At 39.1% G+C, this 25,310-nt stretch overlaps 1 protein-coding gene across 7 annotated transcripts in view; it reads left to right on the forward strand.

Annotated features, from left to right (window-relative positions):
• The window catches only part of FARP1 (FERM, ARH/RhoGEF and pleckstrin domain protein 1), a 162,575-nt gene that overhangs the window by 11,668 nt on the left and 125,597 nt on the right, over positions 1–25,310 (forward strand). For all 7 annotated transcript variants that reach the window (XR_009155366.1, XM_058185564.1, XM_058185566.1 and 4 more), the window contains exon 2: positions 10,585–10,779. Coding sequence is in view for 6 of the 7 variants with exons in the window: in XM_058185564.1 (XP_058041547.1) it covers positions 10,609–10,779 (171 nt within the window). In the remaining variant the exon portion in view is untranslated. The remainder of the gene's footprint in view (positions 1–10,584; positions 10,780–25,310) is intronic.

Consider the following 25,310-nt stretch of genomic DNA (forward strand, 5'->3'; position numbering starts at 1 on the left):
CACCATAAATGTATACAAAGAATAGTTTGGCAATATATAACTAAATAGATTGACAATATGACTGAGTAGAAAACAAATTTCTATATCACGATTTGTTGAGTTACATATAGCATATATGTATCTGAACTGTACACTTACTTCTTGTACACCCAAATATTCAGAGTAATTATGATGATGATCAGAAAAGGAGTATGAATGGGAAGTTGTTATCAGGATTATCAGATCAGACTCCCAATAGTCAATATATTGTACAACCCATATTCAGAATTTTACAAAAATGTAGTAGGGCACTTAACACTTAGCATACAGATTTTAATTTAAAAGCATCTCAGGCAGAATGTATTGATTTTTTTTCTGGCAAAAATCTCCGTAATTGGGAAATACTTTTCACTAACATTTTTGGATAAATTTAAAATAACTATAGAATTATTTCTCTTGTTTTTAATCAATGTTTAATCAATGTCTCTTATTATGCAGTTATACATTTCCTTTTCAGTCAGAAAGAATGAAATAATGATTAGATGTGTTCATTAGCCACCTAATATAATCTACTATAAAAAGAGTTCAAGCAACTCATAAAATTAGCTGCAAATGTGACATCACGTTTCTAGCAAGAGTGATTTGTATAAGGCTACAATCCTATTTGGAGTTTCCACTGAATTTCCAAGTTTGTCACATTTCTCACTGGCCTATTACAGCATACCCAGAATATTCGGAGAGTAACCTAGCCAGATGGCTGTGGATACTGGTCTTAAAAGCCAAATTTACATTTATATCCATCCTCATAACACTTGATTAATAATGAATCCCATCAAAAATATTATATGGGACTGAAAGAATTTTTAAATGGATGCAAAATTGGCAATATATAGTGTATGGCTTGGTAGCTGGCTTTTATACTTTTGCAAGCTTTATTGATTGATTTCACACATTTTAAAATATGGATTCATTTTACATCTTAACTCTTTTAAGTATCATTTTAAAGGACACTATTAAAATAAATACATTGCAGTCTTTTTTTTTCCTTTGGGGAAGGGAACATCCAAATAAAATAAAACAAAGGGAAAGGAGAGGAAAGATTTCTTCTTAATTTTTTCCCAATTTTTGCACCCTGAATTTTTACAGTTAAGGGAAGGCCAAATTTTTGGACTAGTGACTATTACAGAAATCTTGAAACCACAGTGACTTCCCTCAGGAGGATGAGAGAGTGGCCGTCTAAGAAATGTCTGTGAGTTGACTGGAGAACAATAGATCACCAATTTATCATAAGACAATGTTGGAAGAAATATCCATCTGGGTTCAGTTCCAAGTGGGGACAAAGACACTGGAAACATGGAGGCTGCTTGGAAAGATAGTTTAATGGTGGTCAGGATCACATGGCTTGAGTTCCTGAACAGAAAAGGGATGAGATCCTGTGTGCTCCCTGGTTTTATGCTTTTTCTGAGCTTTGAACTTTCTGGGGCACAGGAAGAGTATCCTGATTGGTTGTCAGACTCCCAGGGGGTGGGAGTCTTAGCTAACATTGTAGGTTGTCCCTCAAGCTTGCCTGAGCCTTGCTGGCTGATGTAATCTTCCCAGGTGCCATGTGGTGAAATGGGTAGAGGCTAATCCTATCATGTCCTGAGGGCCATGTCTTAATCCCATCACCCTGGAGCTGAAGGTCTTCTGTGTTGTAGATAAGATGTCTTTTTTCTTTCTGGGGATATTAACAAAGGTGGGGGCCGCTTTCCAAGAGCATGTTTCTCCTTTTCTCATCCAGGAAGGTATAATATTCTGCTTTTTTAAATATTTCCTAGAATATTTCATCCTTCTAGGAGGGGGGTGGGTGCTAAATTCCTACAACAAATAGCTGAGTTTGCACTCTATTATCTGCTATGAACTTACTGGGGACTTTGTACCACATTAGCTTAGCTTGTCTCATTTTTTAAAATCCTATTTTCTAAGAAAGGCCTAAGACGGTGTTTTTAAAACATGGCAAGTTTAAAGTATGTGGACCTCAACCCCCAGAATTTTCTAGCCAGCATGCTGGCTTGAGAATTCTGGGAACTGAAGTCCATTACTTCTTAAAATTGCCAAGTTTGAAAAACATTAGTCTGATACCTATGTTGGCAGAGTAGCATTCTTACAAATAACTATGCAAGAGATTTATAGTCTTATCAACTTCCAAAATATGGCTTGAGGAATTCTTAGGAAGAGACTTGTAGATGCTGCAATGAAGGGATAAGCTATAGCTCATGCAACCTTCTGACATTATACCTTTTAGCCTTTAAGTTGCTTAATCCTTAAGGATTATTGTAGTGTTTTGCAGCTGCAGACTAAAATAACCTCAACAGACTGGAGTGAATTACTAAAGGCAATTATTTCAGATTGGAACAAATATTTTACATAAATCTGTGTATTTGATAGGTAATATGAAGCCTTTCTGAAGATACTGGATAGCTGTTCCCATCAGAAGCTGAAAGAGTGGAGGTAGAAAGCAATGAAGCCAAATAAAAATTCAAATGGTGCCAACTTTCTTGTATTTCCAAAATTGAAAGTAGTCTTGAATTGCCTCCAAAAATAAGTTTTGGCTGTTTTTGTTTTTTATTCAATATTAATATGTTTCATTGGTGTTCTTTTTCAAATTGCTGTCCTTTAGCACACTTCTGGCAGACACCAGGTCTATATTCCAAACATTAGTATCACGTAATATATGTATCTACAACTTGCAGCTTGTGTTATTGTTGCAGAAAACTGAAATTAAGTTATTTTTTTCTTAATTTAAATATTCTTGCCTTTAAAGAAAGGTGTTTACATTATACCAAGGGAGTGAGCATGCTGTGAGTTCTTTTCTTGAGAATTGTTAAGACATTTTTATTTCTTTATCTTCCATGACATTTACTTTAAAGGACCACAGGTAGTTCTCAAAACCATAAAACCATCCATTTAGTGATCAGGCAAAGTTACCACAGCAGTGAAAAAAGTGACTTATAATCAGTCCTTTACGCATACAACCGCTGCAGCACCTTCATAATCACGTGGTTACAATTTGGGTGCTTGAGAACCAGCATGTATTTTCACTGGTTGCAGGGTCCCAGGGTCATGTGATCTCCATTTATGACTTTCCCAGCTGGTTTCCAACAAACAAAGTCAATGGGAGAAGCTGGATTTGCTAAATGGCCACGTGCTTCACTTAATAGCTGGAATGGTTCCTTTAACAAGTATGGCAAAAAATGTTGTAAAATAAGGTGGAACTCACTTGGCAGCTGGCTTGCTTAGTAGCTGGAATTCCGGTCTTAACTATGGTCATAAGTCAAGAACTATTTGTACATAACTGAGTGAATGTGATGTTTTCCAGCTGGTACATGAATTTTATTTTTTTAATAGGGTCTCCATTACAATTTTCATATATCTGTTCTTTTGTTAATTTCATTAAAATGGAATTGAAAACTTTGGCTGCAAGTGTATCCAAGACTCTATTTCATCTTCTTGTATTCTGGAATAATTGAAAGGTGCTTATTGTAGCTCATGGGTTGTATTAACTACTCAGCTGTCTGAAAGTGGAAATGTGCGCTTAAGGGTATAACCTAAGAGCATTCAGCCAGGAGTTTATTTATTTTATGTATTAAATTTATATGCTGCCCAGCTTGCTAACAAGTGACTCTGAGCAGCTGAGATCCACAGAACTCAATGGATTATAATTAAATATGAAATATTTTTAATTAAACATTTTTAAGCTCTGTAAATGGCTTACTTTGTGACAAAATATGATACTAAAGAAATATTAAAATATTGATAATTTAGAATTAAAGTCTTTTAAAGTGTGTTTTTTCAAAGATAATTAAAATAATATATTATGGTAGTTCTTTACATTTGAAATCATCAGGACATGAAGCAGTATGTGAATATAGATTTGAAAATTATTTTTCTAGAAGCTATGCAAATAAAATAAACTAGTTCCCTTTAAACCAAGAAAGTGCAGTTTTAACTATCACTACCTCCAATAAGCTTGAAAATTGTTTAATTGTTGAGCAGATTGTTCTTCATGTAATCATTCTTCTATCAATGCTACATTATTTCAAATTAGATAATTAAGTCCAGTACCATACTGCTTTGATTGGGAAATTGGGGTAGAATTATTCAATAGTTAAAAAAAATAAACATAAAATGTTACCATTTAAAATATCTTCTATTCTCAAACTGGGAAGCTCAATTAATAAATATTAGGTTTTTATCTATGCTCTGTTGAATAGCTAGTTCTTCACATTGCTTGGATGTGTGCAATGGACTTACTCTGATTTCCTCCTCATGGATAAAGTCTTACCAGAATTTGTATCTTCTTTGATTTCTCTTTTATTATTTATCTTCCATTTCTAACCATGTTTGTATTTCAGAGAAATACTCCATGTATCTGATCGTTTTAGTAAATGAAAGATTACTCATAAATAAAATTCTGTTACTGTGAAGATAAAAATGCGTATTTTGACAGCTAAATTTACTCCGTTCATCTGAAGAAATAGCCTTGATCCATGCAATCTTTATGACAGAATAAAAATAAATTTGCTTTAAAAGACCCATCAGTGTCTTTATTATTTTTACAGAAACAAACGGCTGCATGAGACAACTTTTTAGCTTCCAGTTTTAAATAATTTCACTCAAATAACTTGGTGACATTTAGATAATTTGCATTATATTTCCCTTAAGGTTAGCTCTGACATTTAGGTCTGGTGGGACTTGGAAGGTCAAGGTTTATGGAAGATATCAGGTAGTGTATTGCTTATACAGTTGAAATGCTATAATTAAGAAAGCAAGCATAGCCTAATATTTTGCAATAGGCAATCACTCCCCCATATTGAATGTTTCAATTGACAAGCTAACCTCTACGGTTTTTGTTCTATGGAAAGTTGCAGGCCAGACTGAAGTCCAGGAATGTGTAATGGATACTCCCACACCTCCAACAATACATACGTTGGTCTAAATCAGTATTCAAACTTGTCACCTTATTGGGGAGATGGGTGACATAAAAATTAATAAAATAATAAATAAAATTTACATCATCATTTTAGCCATTCTCTATCCACTCCATGATGAAGGCCTCTTCCACATGTTTCCAGCCAATTTTCCAAACATGGAAAATTTACATACATTCCTCTAAATCAGTATTTCTCAATACTAGCAGCATGAAATATATGGATTTCAACTCAACATGTGGGCTGAGGAATTCTGGGTGTTGAAGTCCACACACCTTAAAACCATCAAGACTGAGAAACCCTGCTTCTATTTAGCTCAAGATGTATTGGCAGTTTCTTCCTCCATCAGAGTCCACTGGGCATTTGCCAGCTCTGGTTAACACAGATGATCAACTCTGTAACTAGCAAAAGAAACAGACTGATATACTATAAATGTTACCAATAAAAGATAATAAGTAATTCAGGGTTGAACTGTGAAGTCCTTAGTGCTCTCTGAGCTTGGTTGTTTGCATACATAGCCAACCAGATAATATCAGTGCAAGCATGTTTACTCCTTGTTTATATAAAGTAGTTTGCCCTGTCAATGTTGGGGGGGGGTTGATTTTCTTCTTGGGATATTTTCTGTTTGATAGTTTGTCTGTGTTAATCTCTGCTTAATTCAGTTGGCTGCTGAAGAGGATGTGTTCTACTTGGTTTGTTTGCTGCCTATCTTTTTTATGGTCTCTTTTGAATGGTGTGTAAATGTGTCTGGTTTTTATCTCTATGTGCCTGTTGGTGACTGATATGCCTGAGTGACAAGCTTCCACTTGCTAAATACCTTTGCATTTTTGCATTTAGCTTGGTCTAAGATACTGACAGTTTCCCAGTTGAAAATATGATTGAGATTACATGTATTGTGAATAAAATGAGATTGAGTAAAATGACAGGTAGTAACATTTGTGTAAATTACTTTCTTCTTAGGCCAGCAGTAAACAGAACCTGAGAATACATGAGCTTTACACAAGTCTCAAAAATATCTTGTTTTACTGTTTCTGGACAGTGAAGCTAACTAAATCAGGAGATTTTTTAATCATAACAGATATAGTTTCTTTTGCTATTCTTTTCAATTCCTTATCTTTCTTTGTAATAGGTCATTTCGGTTAGGTACTTTTCTTACTTAAGATTCTATTGTATTTCTTCATAATCTCTGTTTAGGACTTCATAAATAGGACCATTGAAGCCAAAATTATAATTGGCAATCACATCTGTAATAATTATAGGAAAACTTTGTCCTTTGTTTATATAACAACACAAGGCTGGCTTTAGCTGCTGTGCCTTTAATAATCATTTTTTATTACCAGAAGACATTATATTTGTATTTTTCCACTTGTAGAAACTTAATGTTTTGTACATATCCTGCTTCTGTAAGAATTAAAACTGCCTCTTGGAATGAATTAATGAATTAATGTCCAAAATTTTCCACTGTAATTTCCATGAATCAGTTCTAAATGAGAAATAGTTTAATTGCTGAAATATTTGTAACACATCTCTTTTCAAATAAACATTGTTAAAGAGACTACTACCCATCCCTCTCACTTGCATTTGCAGCTTATTACTGGAACTATTAACAAGGGACAAATTTGAGGAATTTTCTAGCTGAGAAAGGAAAGCTTAAATTTATTTATTTATTTATTTATTAAATTTTTATGCCGCCCTTCTCCCGAAGCACTCAGGGCGGTTTACAGCCATAATAAAAAACAACAGCAATATACACATAAAACCATAATTAAAAAACTTATTATACAAATGGCCGAATTAAAACATTTAAAATAAAACCCCGAATTATAGAATGTTAAAACATTAAAACTAATTAAAATCCTATTAAAATCCTATGCCAGTCCTGCGCGAACAAATAAATAGGTCTTCAGCTCTCGACGGAAAGTCCGAAGGTCCGGCAGTTGCCGAAGTCCAGGGGGAACTTCGTTCCAAAGGGTGGGAGCCCCCACAGAGAAGGCCCTCCCCCTGGGGGCTGCCAGCTGACATTGCTTGGTGGACGGCACCCTAAGGAGTCCCTCTTGTGCGAGCATACAGGTCGGTGGGAGGTATTCGGTAACAGCAGGTGGTCCCATAAGTACCCTGGCCCTAAGCCAGGGAGCGCTTTAAAGGTAGTCACCAACACCTTGAAGTGCACCCGAAAGACCACAGGTAGCCAGTGCAGACTACGCAGGAGAGGTGTTACATGGGAGCAACATGTGGCTCCCACTATCACCCACGCAGCTGCATTCTGAACCAACTGGAGCCTCCGGGTACTCTTCAAGGGGAGCCCCACGTAGAGAGCATTACAATAGTCCAAGCAAGAGGTAACCAGAGCATGAGTGACCGTGCATAAGGCATCCCGGTCAAGGAAGGGGCGCAACTGGCGGACCAGGCGAACCTGGTAAAAAGCCCTCCTGGTGACAGTCGTCAAATGATCTTCAAAAGACAACCGTCCATCCAGGAGGACGGCCAAGTTGTGCACCCTTTCCACTGGGGCCAATGATTCGCCCCCAACAGTCAGCCGTGGCTGCAACTGACTGTACCGGGGTGCCGGCAGCCACAGCCACTCCGTCTTGGAGGGATTGAGTTTGAGCCTGTTTCTCCCCATCCAGACCCGTACAGCTTCCAAACACCGGGATAGTACTTCGATGGCTTCGTTGGGATGGCCTGGGGTGGAAAAGTACAGCTGCGTATCGTCAGCGTACAGTTGGTACCTCACCCCAAAGCCATTGATGATCTCACCCAGCGGCTTCATATAGATGTTGAACAGGAGAGGCGAGAGAATCGACCCCTGCGGCACCCCACATGTGAGGGGCCTCGCGGTCGATCTCTGCCCTCCTGCCAACACCGTCTGTGACCGGTCAGAGAGATAGGAGGAGAACCACCGGTAAACGGTGCCTCCCACTCCCAAACTCCCTAACCGGTGCAGCAGAATACCATGGTCGATGGTATCAAAAGCTGCTGAGAGATCTAATAGGACCAGGGCAGAGGAACAATCCCTGTCCCTGGCCCTCCAGAGATCATCCACCAACATGACCAAAGCCGTCTCCGTACTTTACCCGGGTCGGAAGCCAGACTGGAACGGGTCTAGATAGACAGATTCATCCAGGTATTGGGGTAATTGACATGCCACCACACTCTCAATAACCTTCGCCACAAAGCGAAGGTTGGAAACAGGACGATAATTTCCTAAAACAGCCGGGTCCAGGGAGGGCTTCTTGAGGAGGGGCCTCACCACCACCTCTTTCAAGGCGGCGGGGAAAACACCCTCCATCAAAGAAGCATTTATAATCCCCTGGAGCCAGCCTCGTGTCACCTCCTGTGTGGCCAGCACCAACCAGGAAGGGCACGGGTCCAATAAACATGTGGTAGCATTCAACCGCCCCAACAACCTGTCCATGTCCACTCTTCCCTGAATGTCATTGGACTTACTCTAGAGTAAAATAGAGAAGTACATTCTGAATGATTAATATAAGATGTAATTAGATACTTGTTTCAAGACCTTTTCAAACTTTGTTTATTTCCTACTCCTCACATATAGGAATGGCCTTGGAATAAATTTAATCATAACAACTTCTCTCTAAGTAGTCCATGTTGTTTTCTTGGCAACAACATGGAAATTGTTTGCCACTGTTTTCTGCTGGGATTTATTTTTAAGCTTCTCAATTCAGGCTACAGCCCTGGAAGTTTGAGCCAAATTCAACCCCAACGTTTTTGAATATCAGTCAAACTCAGTTCTATATTACTACCTGTTCAGACCTTGCTATAAATAGAAGAGAATAATCAATGTTAAGTTTCCTACAGCAAATAGGATACAATTATTGATCTACCTTGACTCAGAGAGATTAAACTTAATGGGGAGGTTAATAATTGTGAGTCCTCATGCTTCAATGCAGGAGGATGTGCTTCATTTTGTAGCTATCAAATAATTAGCATAGGACATGGGTATCAAACTTGCCATGTCACATTGCCATCACATGACGTTTCGTGATGTTTTTCCCATTCACGGAGGTGGAGTGGGCGTGGCCTGGCCGTGACGCATTCAGCCCATGGGGCACCAGTTTGACACCTCTGGCCTAAGATAATACGTGGGGGAAAAATAATACCCTATTAAACTTTATTGAAGTTGCTGTTTGTTTCAGATACCTGAAATTTAATTGCAGTGAAGCAAACAAATATTTATTCCATAGCCTTCGGTAACTTCAACTTCATTAAACACAGAGGCAGAAATCAATTAAAAATGTATGTTCTCTTGGCTAAGAACCTTTTCCTTTTTTTAAAATACCCAAATTTGTATAGCTAATTATGCAAAAAAAAAAAACACCAAAAGAACTAACATCCAACCAATAGCCTGCCTGCAGCGAAAGCTTTCACAATAATGAATATTTTGAAATATGAATGTTTTCAGAAGTTTTTTGTATATTAATAAACATTGTGTGATTTTCAAAAACAGTGCTTGTGATAAATTATACTTATAAGTGTGCCACTCAGGAAAACATTTTATTTCTTTCATATCTTTCACTTTGTTATGTCCTTAGGAATTATAATTCATGAGTTCATAAAAGACATAAAGGATAGCTTATGAGCAATAGCAGAAGACTTGAACTAAGTTTCATTTTGGCTATCAGAAGAGCAAAAGGAAAGACAAAATAATGATCTGGTATATCAGACAAATAACATTCACATCCATCAGCTACAGTGCAGTGTTTCATAGAATCATCTTAACTGTTACCCACAAAGAGTAGAAAATATATAACCCTGCTAAAAAAACCAGAAAGTTCAAAAACCAATTAACTTACAGTAAAATCGTTGGAACAGTTCCTTGACTGGAATTTCTTTTCCAGAATAAATTAATTGGATTTGCTTTAACTAAAAAAGCAAATAACTATTTTAGGCAATATTAAAGCCAAAAAATCCTGATCATACCTTCATTAATTGTCATGATTTCTTTAGGATTCCAAGTACATTACAGCCAGTGACTGATTGTATCATCATCATTCTTACTTTACATATTTTTGAGTAATTTTTGTTGTGAAGACTGATTAATAAAAACATGAATAATTCACAATCCATTGTCATTTCAGATAAACAATTTTCTTAGTTTTATTAGGAAATATTTCTTTCATTTTGATTTAGATCTACTGTGTAGCCTACAACTAAATGAATAGTTGTAGTCTTGACTTACAACTATTCATTTAGTGACCATTCAAAGTCACAACGGCATTGAAAAATATGACTTACAACCAGTCCTCACACTTACAACCAACCTAGCATCCCCACACGATCACAATTTGGTTGCTTGGCATCCAGCATGTATTTAAACTGGCTGCAGCATCCTGGAATCACATGGTCGCCATTTGGAACCCTTTCAGGTGGCTTCTCATAAGCAAAATCATGGGAAAAGGCGGATTTGCTTAAAGATTGTGTGACTCACTTAGCAACTGAAATGATTCACTTAACAACCATGGCACAAAAGGTCATAAAATTGGGCATGACTCATTTAACAACTGCATTGCTTAACAAAGAAATTCTAGTCTAAGTTGTGGCTGTAAGTCACTTGAAGTTTAAGAATAATTGAACTAACATGGTGCCATATTTTTTTGTCTTTGCCCTCTCTTAGAAGTAGAAGCTTGTCTCTTCAGATATGGGTGAAGTGGAGCAAAGAGCGACAACAGGATCTCGACTAGGAGTTCAGGAGAATGCTGGCATCAGTACTCTGGAACATGGACAGAAACTGCCTTCAACACCTACAGGAAAGCTTATTTCTATCAAAGTCCAAATGCTGGATGATACACAGGAAACATTTGAAATTCCGGTAAGGTGATATTCTGAGTTTATGATTCATTCTTGGCTGGGACTGAGGGGAACGCAAGAAGTTCATCCAGGCAGATCTGCCTCTAGTTTTGTGACTTTGTATAATGTGATAATAGCCCACATATAAGAGCAGTGTAATGTATTACTGTAAGTTTTGGCGGGAGTTTTAGGCGGGAAATATCTCGTCTCTGATTGGATGCAGCCTCAGGCTGAAGTGTATATAAGGAGAGGTTTTTCTCCAGAGTTTTGCTGGGTCACACTATATTAAAGAGCTGTTGTCACTAACCTGGTCTCCTGCCTCGTCAATACCCAAACTTAACATTGGCGACGAAGGTGGGATCTTGAGGCAGAGCACCAGAACAGAGCTGAACTCACTACGAGAATCAAACCCAGCAAGGTGATGGCGAATGCAGCGATGACCGGCTACACGCCACCCACTCCGTTTGACCCTGCCCAGGAGACATGGGGAATATATATGACCCGTTTGAAAGTTTCCTGGAGGCAAACGAGCTACAGGGAGTCTCCGACAACCGCAAACGGGCTTACTTCATAAGCCACTGTGGGTCCGCAGTCATCGCCGTCGCAGAAGCCCTAGCGGAGCCAACACCGCTACACTCCGTATCGTGGCAGACCCTTCAGACCCTCCTGAAGAATCACTACGCACCAGCCCGTCCAAATACGCTCGACGGTACGAGTTTGGGGGCGGAGGCAACAAGAAGGCGAGTCTATCAGCGACTACATGGCAGCCCTGAGACAAGCCTCCAAGCATTGCGAGTACCGCGATCTGGACGAAGAGCTGCTGGAACAACTTATACGGGGGGTCAGAGACATCCGTTTGAGGAGACGGTTGCTAGCCAAGAGCAACCTGACATTGGCAAACGCCTGGACGAAGCCAGAGCCCATGAGATGTCCAACCATGCAGCAGACACCTTACAAAGCGACTCACGCCGATGGCGGGCGCAAAGCGAGCACAGTCCACCACGAAGAAACCTATCGTGAGTCAACCAGCGAAGAGGAGGAAGAAGTCCACTACACGGAAAATCGACAAGGAAGACCCGGAGGAATGCGGAAGTTGCGGGCGACATCAGCGCCAAAGATGTAAGTTCAGGGCGCCATTTGCGGCGGTGTGAAAGGAAGGGCACCTGGCTCAAGTCTGCCGAGCACCCCAACCTTCCGCCGAAAATTCAAATCGCCAATCAGAGCGGCTCTGAGTCAGAGATGCAAACCCCACATTCCGAAATTTCAAACCAGCCAATCAGGCGCGAGATCGGCGAGGCGACCAGCGATTGGCCAGGAAAGAAAGAGCGCGAAGTCAAACCGAATGACTGTTACCATAGACCACGCAGCTACCGCATCGAAGAAAAGATCTTCACAAACCCGACAATTGAAGGCGTACCGTGCCGACTGGAAGTAGACACAGGATCAGCTATCACAATCATGTCCTGGGACACTTTTGTGAAAGCCTTGCCACACATCGCAAAGCGCAAGCTACAGAAACAACGGCTCCGGTGCAGGATTACCAGGGCAACGCATCCCTGTTCGAGGACAACGACCGTCGAGGTCAAATCTGGGACATACGAAAAGACCCTGCCCATCACGTTAGTCGAGGAACCTTGCCAAGCTTGTTGGGGCTAGACTGGTTCCGGGCGTTGGGAATGGGGTGACTGGCGTCCACGGACGGATGCAACCTGCAAAACACCCTAATGGAGGAATTCGCAGACGTATTCGAGGACCGTTTAGGCAAGTACAAGGGGACCCCTATCTCCTTCAATTTAGACCCCCAAATAGCTCCCATTAGGTTAAAGGCAAGGAGGGTTCCTTTTGCACTCAAACCTAAAATCGACAAAGAGTTAGACAAATTAGTCAGCCAGGGGATACTAGTGCCAGTTGACCATGCCAAATGGGAGACGCCAATCGTCACCCCTATAAAACCAGACGGGTCCATAAGAATTTGCGCTGATTACAAGGCTACCTTGAACAAAGCATTGCAAAAGAGCGCCTACCCAGTTCCAGTAGTGCAACACTTATTGCACTCACTAGGGCACGGACAAGTTTTCGCCAAATTAGACTTGGCACAAGCGTACCAACAGCTACCCGTAGATGCTAGCACAGCTGAAGCCCAGACTATTGTAACGCACCGGGGTGCCTTTAAGTGCACCCGGTTACAGTTTGGGGTGAGTGTGGCCCCGGGGCTATTCAAAATTTGATGGAGCGACTCCTACAAGGGTTACCAGGAGTCGTGCCCTATTTCGATGATGTGTTGGTATCGGGAAGAATTTGGAAGAACTGGGGAGCGGCTGAGGAAAGTTTTGGCCATTTTCGGTCAGCCGGCCTGACAGTTAAAGCAAAAAATGCCAGGTGGGGGTCGAGTCAGTGGAATTTTTGGGATATAGGATAGATAAGAATGGAATTCACCCACTGAGAGCAAAGTCAAAGCGATAAAGAGAGCCCCAGCACCCAAAAACAAGACAGAACTCCAGGCTTTCCTGGGTCTGGTAAACTTTTATGCTGTATTTTTAAGAAACAAAGCAACCGTTGCTGAACCGCTGCACAAGTTGTTAGGAAAAACACTGTTTGGTCTTGGGGAAGTCAGAGAATAGGGCATTTGAGGCAGTAAAAGTTTGCTATCAAGCGATAGCCTGTTAATACAATACAACAACAGACTGCCGTTAGTATTGGTTTGTGATCGTCCCCTATGGAGTAGGAGCTGTACTTAGCCACAGACTCCCAAAGCGGCACTGAAGCCCCTATAGCGTTCTATTCACGAACGATGTCCCCGGCTGAAAGAAATTACAGCCAGCTAGATAGGGAGGCTCTCAATAGTGTCAGGGTGAAAAATTTCACGAATACGTTTTGGGCGAGACTTTGAAATTGTCACTGATCACAGACCGCTATTGGGGTTACTGGCTGGCGACCGCCCAACGCCAGTAGCACTCTCACCTAGACTGACCAGATGGACTATTTTTCTGGCCGCCTACTCCTACAAACTACAACATCGGCCTGGAAAGGAGTTGGGGCATGCAGGCGCACTGAGCAGATGCCCATTGCCAGGGAAAATCGAGGACCCCACCCCGGGCGCACCCGTTCTACTAATTGACTCTTTGGACTCTGGCCCAGCCACATCTCAGGAAGTGGCTCGGGCCTCATACCGGGACGTTGTATTAAGAACTGTGATTGGATGGGTTCAAGGGATGGCCCGCTCGGCGGCGTTTTAAAGAGTTTGTAAAGAAAAAGGGAATTGTCTGTACAAGGGGTGCCTGCTCTGGGGGATAGGGTAGTGGTCCCGAAAACTAAGGAAAAAGTCCTGGAACTCCTGCATGAGGGTCACCCAGGAATTGTGAGGATGAAGGGTTAGCGAGGAGCTATGTCTGGTGGCCCCAAATGGACAGGAAATCAGTGACAAGGTAGGCCGATGCCAAGTCTGTCAGGAATCCAGACCCTTACCTCCCACGGCCCCAGTGTTGGAGTGGGAGAAACCCCAGGGCCCTTGGTCCCGCATACATATTGACTTTGCCGGCCCATTCCACGGCCAAACATTTCTAATTGTGGTAGATGCATTCTCCAAATGGCTGGAGATCATTCTAATGAAATCCACAACCGCGGGAGCTGTCACTGCAGCCCTAAAACACCTTTTCGCCACACATGGGCTACCGGACACCATCGTGTCCGATAACGCCCACAGTTCACCGCAGCATTATTTGAAGGGTACCTGGCTGAAGAGGGCATCCGACATGCCCTCTCAGCGCCGTTCCACCCTACGTCGAACGGCCTTGCTGAACGATTTGTTCGGAGTGCGAAAGAAGCGCTATCACGAAGCGGCCCGGCGATTGGCAGGCACAAATCGACGCATTCCTAACTGTCCAACACAGGACCCCTGTGTGGCCACTGGCCGCAGCCCAGCCGAGCTATTAATGGGCGGAAGCTAAGATGCCCACTAGACCGGCTACACCCAACTACATACAGGACGGGTTCAAAACAAAACCAGATAGAATCCGAGAGTTAAACATAGGAGACACAGTGTGGGCACATAATTACAGCGACGGCCCTAGCTGGAAGAGGGGATAGTCATAGACAAACGGGCCCCAAATCCTATCTAGTGGAGCTAGACGATGGCAGAATCTGGGCGCCACATAGATCAATTAAGAAACAGATTGAGCGATAAGGCAGAATTAGGCGAGACCAGCCCTGACTATGATTTAATTAACCCCACAGCTGACTGGAGCCGAGAACAAACAGAAATCGTAAGCAAAGAACCAAACAGAGACTTATCTGAGTCAGGCGAGGTCCAGCGACACCCTCCGGTCCCTCTAGAGGACAGCAGGTCCGAGCCGGCGAATAATCCAGGGCCGGATGGCGGGAGGAGGAGCTCAGAGGAACGAAAAGTCCCTCCGCACGCTCGACTCAACTCCAGAAAGTGAACTGCGCAGGTCCGGGAGAGTCAGGAGACGCCCCACGTACCTGCAGGACTACGTAGAGAAGTAGTATGCAAATAGGGGCAAAGTGCCTTCTGGGAGGGAAGGAGTGTAATGTATTACTGTAAGTTTTGGCGGGAGTTTTAGGCGGGAAATATCTCGTCTCTGATTGGATGCAGCCTCAGGCTGAAGTGTATATAAGGAGAGGTTTTTCTCCAGAGTTTTGCTGGGTCACACTATATTAAAGAGCTGTTGTCACTAACCTGGTCTCCTGCCTCGTCAATACCCAAACATAACAAGCAGCATTAAAAATCTTAATATTTAAAAGGTAGTTAAAATTGTAATAGGGGTACAATATTTCATATGTTCCTGGTATCAACACAAACTATTTAGGAAAAAAAACACTTTTTAGGCGGCTATAATTATCTAAATCACAATCTTTTAACACTAACTGAAACTGTCAGTTGCAATATACACTACCATAAATTAAGAACTATGAAATAACTGAATAATTAGCCTCACAGAGAAAAAAAAATAATACTAACAACTTCAGTTATTTCACTTTAGCTATTCTGTAGATACTCTAAAGGTAATTTTGATCTTACATTTTAAATCTTAAGTATTGTAACTAAATAAGGCGATCACATTCTAACTTGTACATAATTAGAGCATTACCACTTGTTTGATTTTCTTTATATATTTTGAAAATTTCTTTGTAACAGAATGTACCTATCTTTAATTGCCTGAAATCACTGGTTTTTAAAATTATTTGTACATTTAAATTCATCTTGTCTCTGGCAGCTCACGGCTGTATATAATAATTCTCTTGCAAAACCTACAGTAGATCTGTGAGATAATATAGCTGGAAAAATAAATGTAAATATTTATGTTTGGGAAGTTATGACTGACTTTGATTAAGATGCATATTATCTATATGAGAGGGATTTCTGAATTGCTAAGATGTATTCTTTTATATTCTCAGTTAAAGAGAAAGCATCCCTATGATAATTGCTGAGCCATGCAGAATTAATCAAAGAACTAACAGATTTTATATCTGTATTAAACAAGTTCAGCTTTGGTAATCATGTTGTAATATTACCAAAATTATTGTCATTTTTAATATGTGAGTTATATGGCCCATTATGCCATAAGGTTGTAGACTTTAATCTCTATCTCAATTAAATGTTATGCTCAAACAAGCATCTGCAAAAAACAGTAACTGATGTATTGATGAATTACTTGATCCATTGTCATCCAGCACTCATAAGAACACTCACTTCATTATTCTCCTACATTAGTCAAGCAAAAGTCAACAATTGTCATTAGTAGAAAGTCTGTGTTGCTTGTACCTTGATCAGTTTCTCATAAATACATTCTCCTGATCTATAAGTGACGTTTTTTTCCCCTATTCATAAAGAATCTTCTGCATTTTGTCATCCTGAGCAATAGTATATAATGGAAAGAGCCTTTAGCTTCCCACATGAACTGACCAAGAACTAATTCTCAGAACTAGTTCAGTATTTTTAATCAGACAAGAACTGTGATTTGGAAGGAGGAGTTTCTTCTAGATGTTTTTCCATTACAGTGTGTCTCTCTATAGTGCTCTTGATAGTATCCCTTGAGGACTAATTCTTGTGTTTTTTTAAAAACAAAACTAGGGAGGTGGGTGGGAGAAGATAGGCTAATGACATTCAGTGTCAGTTGAGATGCCATTCTAGTATGTAGGAAAACCCTAGATCAGATTAGTATGTCATGGTTTATGATGATAAATCCCTTTTTAAAACTCCTATAGTGGGGGGGGGAGTATAATCAAGCTTTTGTAGCAGTGGACAACGATTTTGAGTTAATATTAGAGAAAAAAACCCTCTCCTTAATCCCCAATTTCTATAAATAAATGCTCCAGGGACAGATTGCCTTCTTTGGGTATGCACATCTGTAACAAATCTGTCCTTTTAGTATCATATTAAGGTTCTCCACCGCCAACTGTTCAAACATGCTTTTTGCTGGTTTAATTCTTACTAACTCTCCGTATAGATTTTTAAAATCTTCTTTGCTTGTATCACTTCTAGTGCATCAACTCTTATATTGTATGCCAACCTGACAGTGCTATTGAAAGAAAGATACTTTCTAAATTGATTGAAATAAACTTAGAAAGTTTAAGTACATAGTTATCCATTTGTGGGATCAGTTCAGCATGAGACCTCAGAAGTGTCAAGTCATTTTAATGTAATCTTTGTTTCTGTCAGATATTATGGCAGCTAGGCACAGTAGGGTTTTTTTCAGTGGTGGGATTCAGCCACTTCGCACCACTTCGGGAGAACCGCTTGTTAACTGTCTGAACAGTTTGGCAAACTGGTTGTTGGAAGAAATCATTAGGGCAGAGAACCGGTTGTTAAATTACTTGAATCCCACCACTGGTTTTTTTGTCCATGTAGTTTTTCTCACTTCTTATCCTCTACCTGCCCTGTCAAACTTGAAATTCTGATCTGGCAAAACCTAAGTAAAAATTTGTGAAAAACCCATGAAGCAAACTTTTAAGCTTTCCCTATCGGTTTCATTGTGGTGTAAATTGATTCTCACTCTAACTTTAGATGTGAACAGTAAATCAGGTTCCATTTTTGTTTATCTTGGGCTTTATTTCACCATGCCTGAAAGAATACTATTCACACTCTCCCAACAGATCAAACATTAAAATAATTATGAAAGCAGACCTGAGAACAAGTTTGGCCTATGAAATTAAGAATAAAATCATTGACAATTTTTCCTGTTTATAGCAAGGACTATGTTAATAGTAATTCTCCTTAGAAGCACATAATAGATTTTCTTTAAAGATTGATTTTTCACTAAAAGTTAATTGTCTCACTTAAAATGCAGATAATTTGTGCCATATCTTTTAAAATGTCAGTAAAAAACATGTAGTATTGAGAGATTTGATTTTTTAGCTTCATTAGATCTGGCACATTGTTTTAAATAATTTTATGGTCAGGGATGCATTTCAGAATTGATGTGTAAAAAGGTTTCAATAATTTTCTGTTGTTATCCCCTCTGATTTTCTTTTACAATGGTTCTAACTACTATTATGGACAAATTATTGTTCCCATGTGCATGATAAGGAACGCTTGGTAAAGTCATAAATTAAGATGTAAAATGATATCCATATCATAAAATATATCTTGCACAAGAGATTGTAGATAATTTTGTATGTATGTTGTGGATGAGAAAAATGGCAGCAAAGTAAACTGTAACAGACAAGTAGGTTTTTATTGTCAGCATTATTCGCAAACAATATCCGTATTATAGTACAAATAGCAAATGTTAGGTTGAAATTTGTGCCAGTTAGCTTCTTAATGCCAAATAGAATAACATGCATAAAATTATCTGACAAAATAACAGCTGCTTTTTAAAAATTTTCTAATCTCTCCCCTTCAACATAAGAGTTTGTATCTTCCTCATTTACATTGATTTCTTCCATTAATTCTGTTTCTTGGTTGTTTTTTCTTGAGCCACATATTTCTCATAAAGTTTGTTAAATGGAATTGTTTCACATGAATTATGAATTATTCCTATTATTTGAATAACTCTTATTAGAATTAGTTTTTCCTTCTTGATTATATTTTTAATCTATATTATGCTGGATCCTCCATCTAGATAGGGAATTTTCCCCTGTTCAGTCTTTTTAAATTCCAGATAGTATTTGGAAATGGCTGCAATGTTGATATAACACTTGAATAGATTCTTAAATGATTGCATATTTTTGGATACTAAGGTTGCTCTGGGCTAAATAATAATATTGGGTTACATTCTTGCAAATCAGCAACATTTATATATTCCTGGATATTTATTTTTGTTTTTTCTGTATAACCTTGATTTCACCCTTTGTAAGTTTTTCAGTGTGCTGTATGCAGTGGTGGGATTCAGCCAGTTCGCACCACTTCGGGAGACCCTGTTGTTAACTTTCTGAGCAGTTTGGCAAACTGGTTGTTGGAAGAAATCATTAGGGCAGAGAACCGGTTGTTAAATTATTTGAATCCCACCACTGGCTGTATGTAAACATGTTTTATAACCCTATATTGTGTTATATTATTTTAAAACCTTTGGATTTGGTCTAAGAGCCTCCATGCACTTGGTATAATACAGTGATGGGTAACCTTTTCAGCACCAAGTGCTGAAATTGGAGCGCGCACCGGAACCCAGAAGAGAGCAGCTGGCCGGTGCGCATGCGCATGGTGGAACCTGGGAAAGCAGATGACGATGGCGCGCGTACCCACAGAGATGGCTTTGTGTGCCATAGGTTCGCCATCACGGGTAGAATAGCATTGCTGTACATGATTTACTGGGCTAAGAATCCTGTGTTGATTTCCCTGTAAAATATATTTTTATGGTGGATCTCAGAGTTGTGTAACAACCTAATATTTCAATTTACTGAATAGATCTACCATAAAAATATTCAGCATCATAAACTGCAGCTCTAGGTAGGCTTGCACTATAATGCACTAGGCTAATAAAATATAGTTATTGTGAACACAAACATGCTGTGCTCAAGCAATCTGTTGGGTAGATTATAGGATAATACGATGTTTATACACTATGCTAAGACAATAGCTGGGTTTCCATGCTAAACCATTTTAGCTTTTCTAGGATGCTATGTGAATCCAGTAGGATTTCATCTATCAGAATGGTATATACAGAGTACCTTCCTTTAAGGTTTCTGAATAGAGAATCTTCATTTAATGATCATAATTGGCAACTTGATAGTTAAGTGAAGCAGTTGCTAAATGAAAATCTGATTGTGCTTACGATTTTATTTAATTTTTTTCTGCTTCTTGCTACTTTCTTCAAGTGAACAGGTGAACTCTTTGAGGACATCTTGGTATGTGGTGAATATACCTGCTGTGAAGGTCATAAATGTGAGGACCGGTTGCTAAATTGCTTTTTAGAATCATCATAACTTTGAATGGTAGCTAAACAAGGCAGTCACTAAGTGACAGCTATCTGCATAACTATTGTATTTCTGAGGGGGAGAGGGTCTCTGTGTTTATAGAGTGTAGACCCTGTATGTTTTTTTCAGGTTTCAATAGTGCTCTTGGTTGCCAGTATAACCAAGCATTTAACAATCACTCAATACTTCTAGGTTTTAAAATCTCCACTCCTTATTTATTATAAGTTATGACAAGATACAAAATAAATACAGATTATTTGATATGCTAATTGTTTCAGATCATTCTAAGAAATTCCTTTCTGTCCCAAAGACCAAAGCAAGGTTTGGAAAGTTGGCAAAGTATATTTGTTTTGTCTACAAAACATTTTTTAGAAATGTTCTCTCACAAGAACGTATCTTAAAAAAAGTATTGGTAGAACAGAAAAGTGGTTGCTTTTAGTTTTAGGATGCTGAACTAGTGCCTGTTCTCCCAACCAGGTAGTCATACAAAGAGGATCTCTGAGTTGAGTTGGACCTGGAATCAATAGTAAAACAAATGTAAAATAATCATGGTGATGTGTGTGTGTGTGTGTGTGTGTGTGTGTGTGTGTGTTTTGTTGATTCTGAGAATAATGAGAAACTGTTAGTTCCTTGACTGCAGCCTGCTTGGTTAGTTTTATTTAGATTAATCCCGGATAAAAGCAACTCAGCACTCATTTCTCTGCCAGAGCAGACAGAATGAAGCCCTTTAAGGGAAGGGGAAAGGCAGAAGGATCATGAGCATTTCATCAGTTTATTTTTTTTTTTACTGACTGAAGCTATTATTGGGTTCTCTTAAATAGAAAATGAATGAGAAGGGAATGAGATTCTGGTTGAAAATGCAGAAAGAATATATGGAACCATAATTTGGTAGGTGTATTACTTAATGAAACACATAGGCTTGGAATGTAAACAGGGTTGTCCCTTATTAAAGGAAGTTGGAAAATACCCTGGAAGAGGACAATGGTGAACTACTTCCATGTTGCTAACAATGAAATTATGTGGACATGTAGTGTTACAAGAAATCAATTCAAAGGAGACATAATCCAGCCAGATAGCAACACATAGCCAATCTTGACTAATCCAGAAAGCTAGACCAGGTTAGTATTTGAAAGGAAGTAGTTCAGGACTGTGGGACTGACAGTTTGAACAAGAATTCTTGAAGAAGACACTGGTCAGTCATCTCTGTATTGCCTTTAAAAGATTGCATGGACTTCTCCATGTAAATCACAAGGAGTCACGCTGTGAAGGTGATTTTATTTTATTCTAGGACCAAGAAAATAAAGGTTTAGGTGTAAATTCTCACTTAGCTATTCTTTGGGTAGTTCTACCATTCAGCATGCTCAAACATTCTCTGGTGAGAATAATAGGGGAGAGGTAGTATAGCACACATTGCCTTCAGCTCTTAGAAAGAAAAATAAGATGTAATTGACATGAAATAAATCACGCTTCTTTCCTTGTTTCTTACTTCCTTTCTCACGCCACCTCATGAAGCAGTGATGTTCCATAAACAAATCATTTCTTCCCTCTAGCTTTACAAGATGCTTGACCATAAGAATTATTTCTGGCCCATGCCATGATAATAAAAAATTGGCAATAATTATTAACATAATAATTAAACAAAAGTTCCATATCTGGAAGTGGTCCATTCTGATTATCTGCTGCTGATAAGAAACAGCTTCTGGCTACTGTTTAATGGAGGCAAAATGTGGAACTAGGTTGGTCAGCCAGATATAACCAGCAATGTAATTCATGAAGTTGTGACAATTTGTGTAATATATGATAAAACACTGAATTATCCAGCATGGGAATTTTGGAATCCTATCCTACCAAGGTTATGCGTATTCTGAATGTGGGTGTGGGTGTGTGCCTGCGAGTCAGTGTCAATTTCTGTTGATTTCCTGGACAGGTTCCTGCAGTTTTCTTGGCATAATTTTTAGAAGTGGTTTCCTTCAGAAGTGACTATTTAGGGTCACCCAGCTAGCTTTGTGCCTAAGGCAGGAATAGAACTCATGGTCTTCCATTTTCCGGATCCCTGTTTTTGCTACTATACCAAACTGTCTGGCTATCTTGTAACGAAGAAAATATTGTATATAACACATCAAACTGTATTGTAGCTCTTAATGTGTCCTGTTTATGGAGCTATTAAAATTCAGTACCAGTTTCAACAGAGCTTTATACCCATGGATGCCCTCTCTGCTTCAAAGTGTGTCCTTTTTGTCCCTTTCCTCTGAAGAAACTTGAAATGATTTTTGATGTATACTTTGTGAGTTTTACAGCTGTGTTAAGAGATTTCCTTTTTTTCCTCTGCCGTATAAATATATGAATAAAATAACTTCTGTTCTGATGATAGATATTTCTGCCTTCCTTTCTGAACTGCCACTGAGTCCAGCTGGGAATTGGAGAAAGATTTTCTTTCAAAAATAAGATGGTGACATTTAAAAGATAGTTCAGGCTATTCAGTTGCAGTTCTTTTGTTTGTTGTTTATATTAAGCTTTACTTTTACAAGTCTATAGAAAACTTGATGTTTGATTTCTCTATTGCTCATATAAATGCCTTGTTAAGCTTTAGCTTTAATAGATCCCATCTGGTGGGGTTTTTGTTTTTTTTAGTTTATTTTGTACTCTATATATTAAAAAAAAAAAGACACAGGCTGCTCTTTCAGTGTTTACCTTTGGGATATACTTCTCTATAAAACCATCCTGGTAGACTGGGCAGTTTTTCAGTTTTGGTTTGAGTGTTTCTTTTTGCTCAAACTAGAATCCATTGTAGACCTGTTCCATTTTATAACACCAATTTAAAGAAAAGCCTAGGAAAGCCATTAAAGTCAGCATTGTCTTCTTCCTGGGGGGTGGGGGCATTTCGTAATTGAGAAAGGTTAAAAAAAAATATCTCAGTACCTAGTCATTCTTCCCCTTAGAATATGAAGGATAGATTTAATAAGTGTAGGTGTTGTGTCAGGTGCAAATAACCAGGAGCTTTTATTGAGTTCAAACCACAGAAGAGTTTATTATTGCTACCTCTAATGAAAGAATCTAGTGAACTGATGGTCAAAACTAAATTGGTACTAGATGAGTCAATAAAATTAATGGGAGATTGGATTTGGGTCTTTTGTGACAACACAATGACTCCAAGCATATGACACATTTAAGTCCACCTTCTCTTATCCTACATGTGCTTGAACCTCCCCCCCCCCCATGATTCATTCTGACATATGGTAATAAGGCTCCCATCTTATTTAATCTTATTAATGAGCCTTTGATAAAATTTTACAGCGCATGTGGCAACATCTTGTTCTTTTCATGTGGTAATTTTTTCACGGTGTAAACTGGGAGAAAAATCCTTTCATTAATCTGAAATTGTTTTCCTTCACTGTATGCACATACATTGTCCACAAACAGTATTACAGGAAGGACATCCCATGAGATGGTGATGCAGGAGGCTGTACATATGTAAGCATCATCTGATATTTTTAAATTTTTTACCATAAACATTGGGGAAGTAAAACAAAAATTGAAGCACTTAGTATCAGCAGTGGTTTGACTGCAAAACGCTTAGCAATTGTAGAAGTGTGATGTTCTGATAAACGAACAATGTAAACTAAAGATAGAACTCTAAGCCTCTTATCTCCCAAAACTCACTTAACTCCCCTAATGGCAGCCTGTTAGTAAAGCTGAGAGCACTTATGGCAGGAGGATAGAAGAATGATTGATAACACGAAGAGCTGTTGTTGTTATTTAAATACTCATAATGGCCCTCACAAGAAGTGGCTATCCTCAGCTCGAATTAGGACATCACAGATTTTTTTTCTGTCCATCAAACTACCTCTTATTTTAAAGGCCCATTGCTCCAAATTAGGCCCTACAGTGTGAAGTCATTCCACAACTGGTCATTAGGGCACTATTGTATGTTTATGACAGAGCTGGTTGAAACTGGAGGAAACCTAGCCAAGCAATTTGCCCTCATGGATCAACAATCTTATATATTGACAACAAATGACACTTTCATAGAGAGAACTGGACTATGCTGTGAAGTAAAAAGACTGAGAATAAAAACTCCAACTAGAAGATTAACCATTGAAAATTCTAATGAATCATTAAGATTAGGTTTTTAATCTTAACAGATATACAGTAATTAGCAAAAAAAGCTAAATAGCCTAGCATCCGCTTGGGCACAGGGCATCTCCATGATGAAATTCTTTTTATCAGAATGTAAATACTGACTGCAAATGTCGATGGAATTGACTCTTAAAACAATGTATTGAAAGAAACTTAAACCAAAAGATCACAGAACCAGAACTGGAATATGCACAGTTACAGTAGACTGTATTCCTAATTTTGAAGGATGGTAGAAATAATAACCGGGAAACAAAAAGTAAAAACATCGAAAGGAAGTATTAACCCAAGAAAGAAGGCTAATGAAAAAGGAAATCAACTCAATAAAAGTAAAAACATTAAAAACATGGAATCTCATAGATCAACAAAGAAATTCAACCTAAGCAAGCTACTGCTTATCATGGAAACTGAATGCAAAAAGGGGAAATGCAGGTAATCCTCGATTTACAACTTCAATTTAGCACAAAATTTCTGTTGTGAAGTGAGACATTTGTTAAGTGAGTTTTGCCCCATTTTACGACTTTTCTTGCCATAGTTGTTAAGATAATCACAAGTTAATAAGTTAGTAACCTCGTTGTTAAGTGAACCTGGCTTCCCCATTGACTTTGCTTGACAGAAGGTCGCAAAAGGTGATCACATGACCCTGGGACACAGCAAAGGTCATAAATATGAACCAGTTGCTATCTGAACTTTGATCCCATGATCATGGGGATGCTGCAAAGGTTGTAACTATGAAAAACGGTCATCAGTCCCATTTTTCAGGGCATCATAACTTTGAATGGTCACTAAATGAATTGTTGTAACTCGAAGACTACCAGTAACCAGAAAAGGCTCTGATGTTCAGGGAGAATATATGTATGTATGTATGTATGTAGGTAGGTAGGTAGGTAGGTAGGTAGGTACAGGTAGTCCTCGACTTATGACCACATTGTGGTCCCATTTCTATTGCTAAGGGAGAAGTTGTTACATGAATTTTGTCTCAGTTTGCAAACTTGCTTGCCACTGTTGTTAAGTTAATCACTGCAGTTGTTAAGTTAGTAACATAGT

This window comes from Ahaetulla prasina, chromosome 5 (assembly GCF_028640845.1).
Source record: "Ahaetulla prasina isolate Xishuangbanna chromosome 5, ASM2864084v1, whole genome shotgun sequence".
Taxonomy (NCBI): Eukaryota; Metazoa; Chordata; class Lepidosauria; order Squamata; family Colubridae; genus Ahaetulla; species Ahaetulla prasina.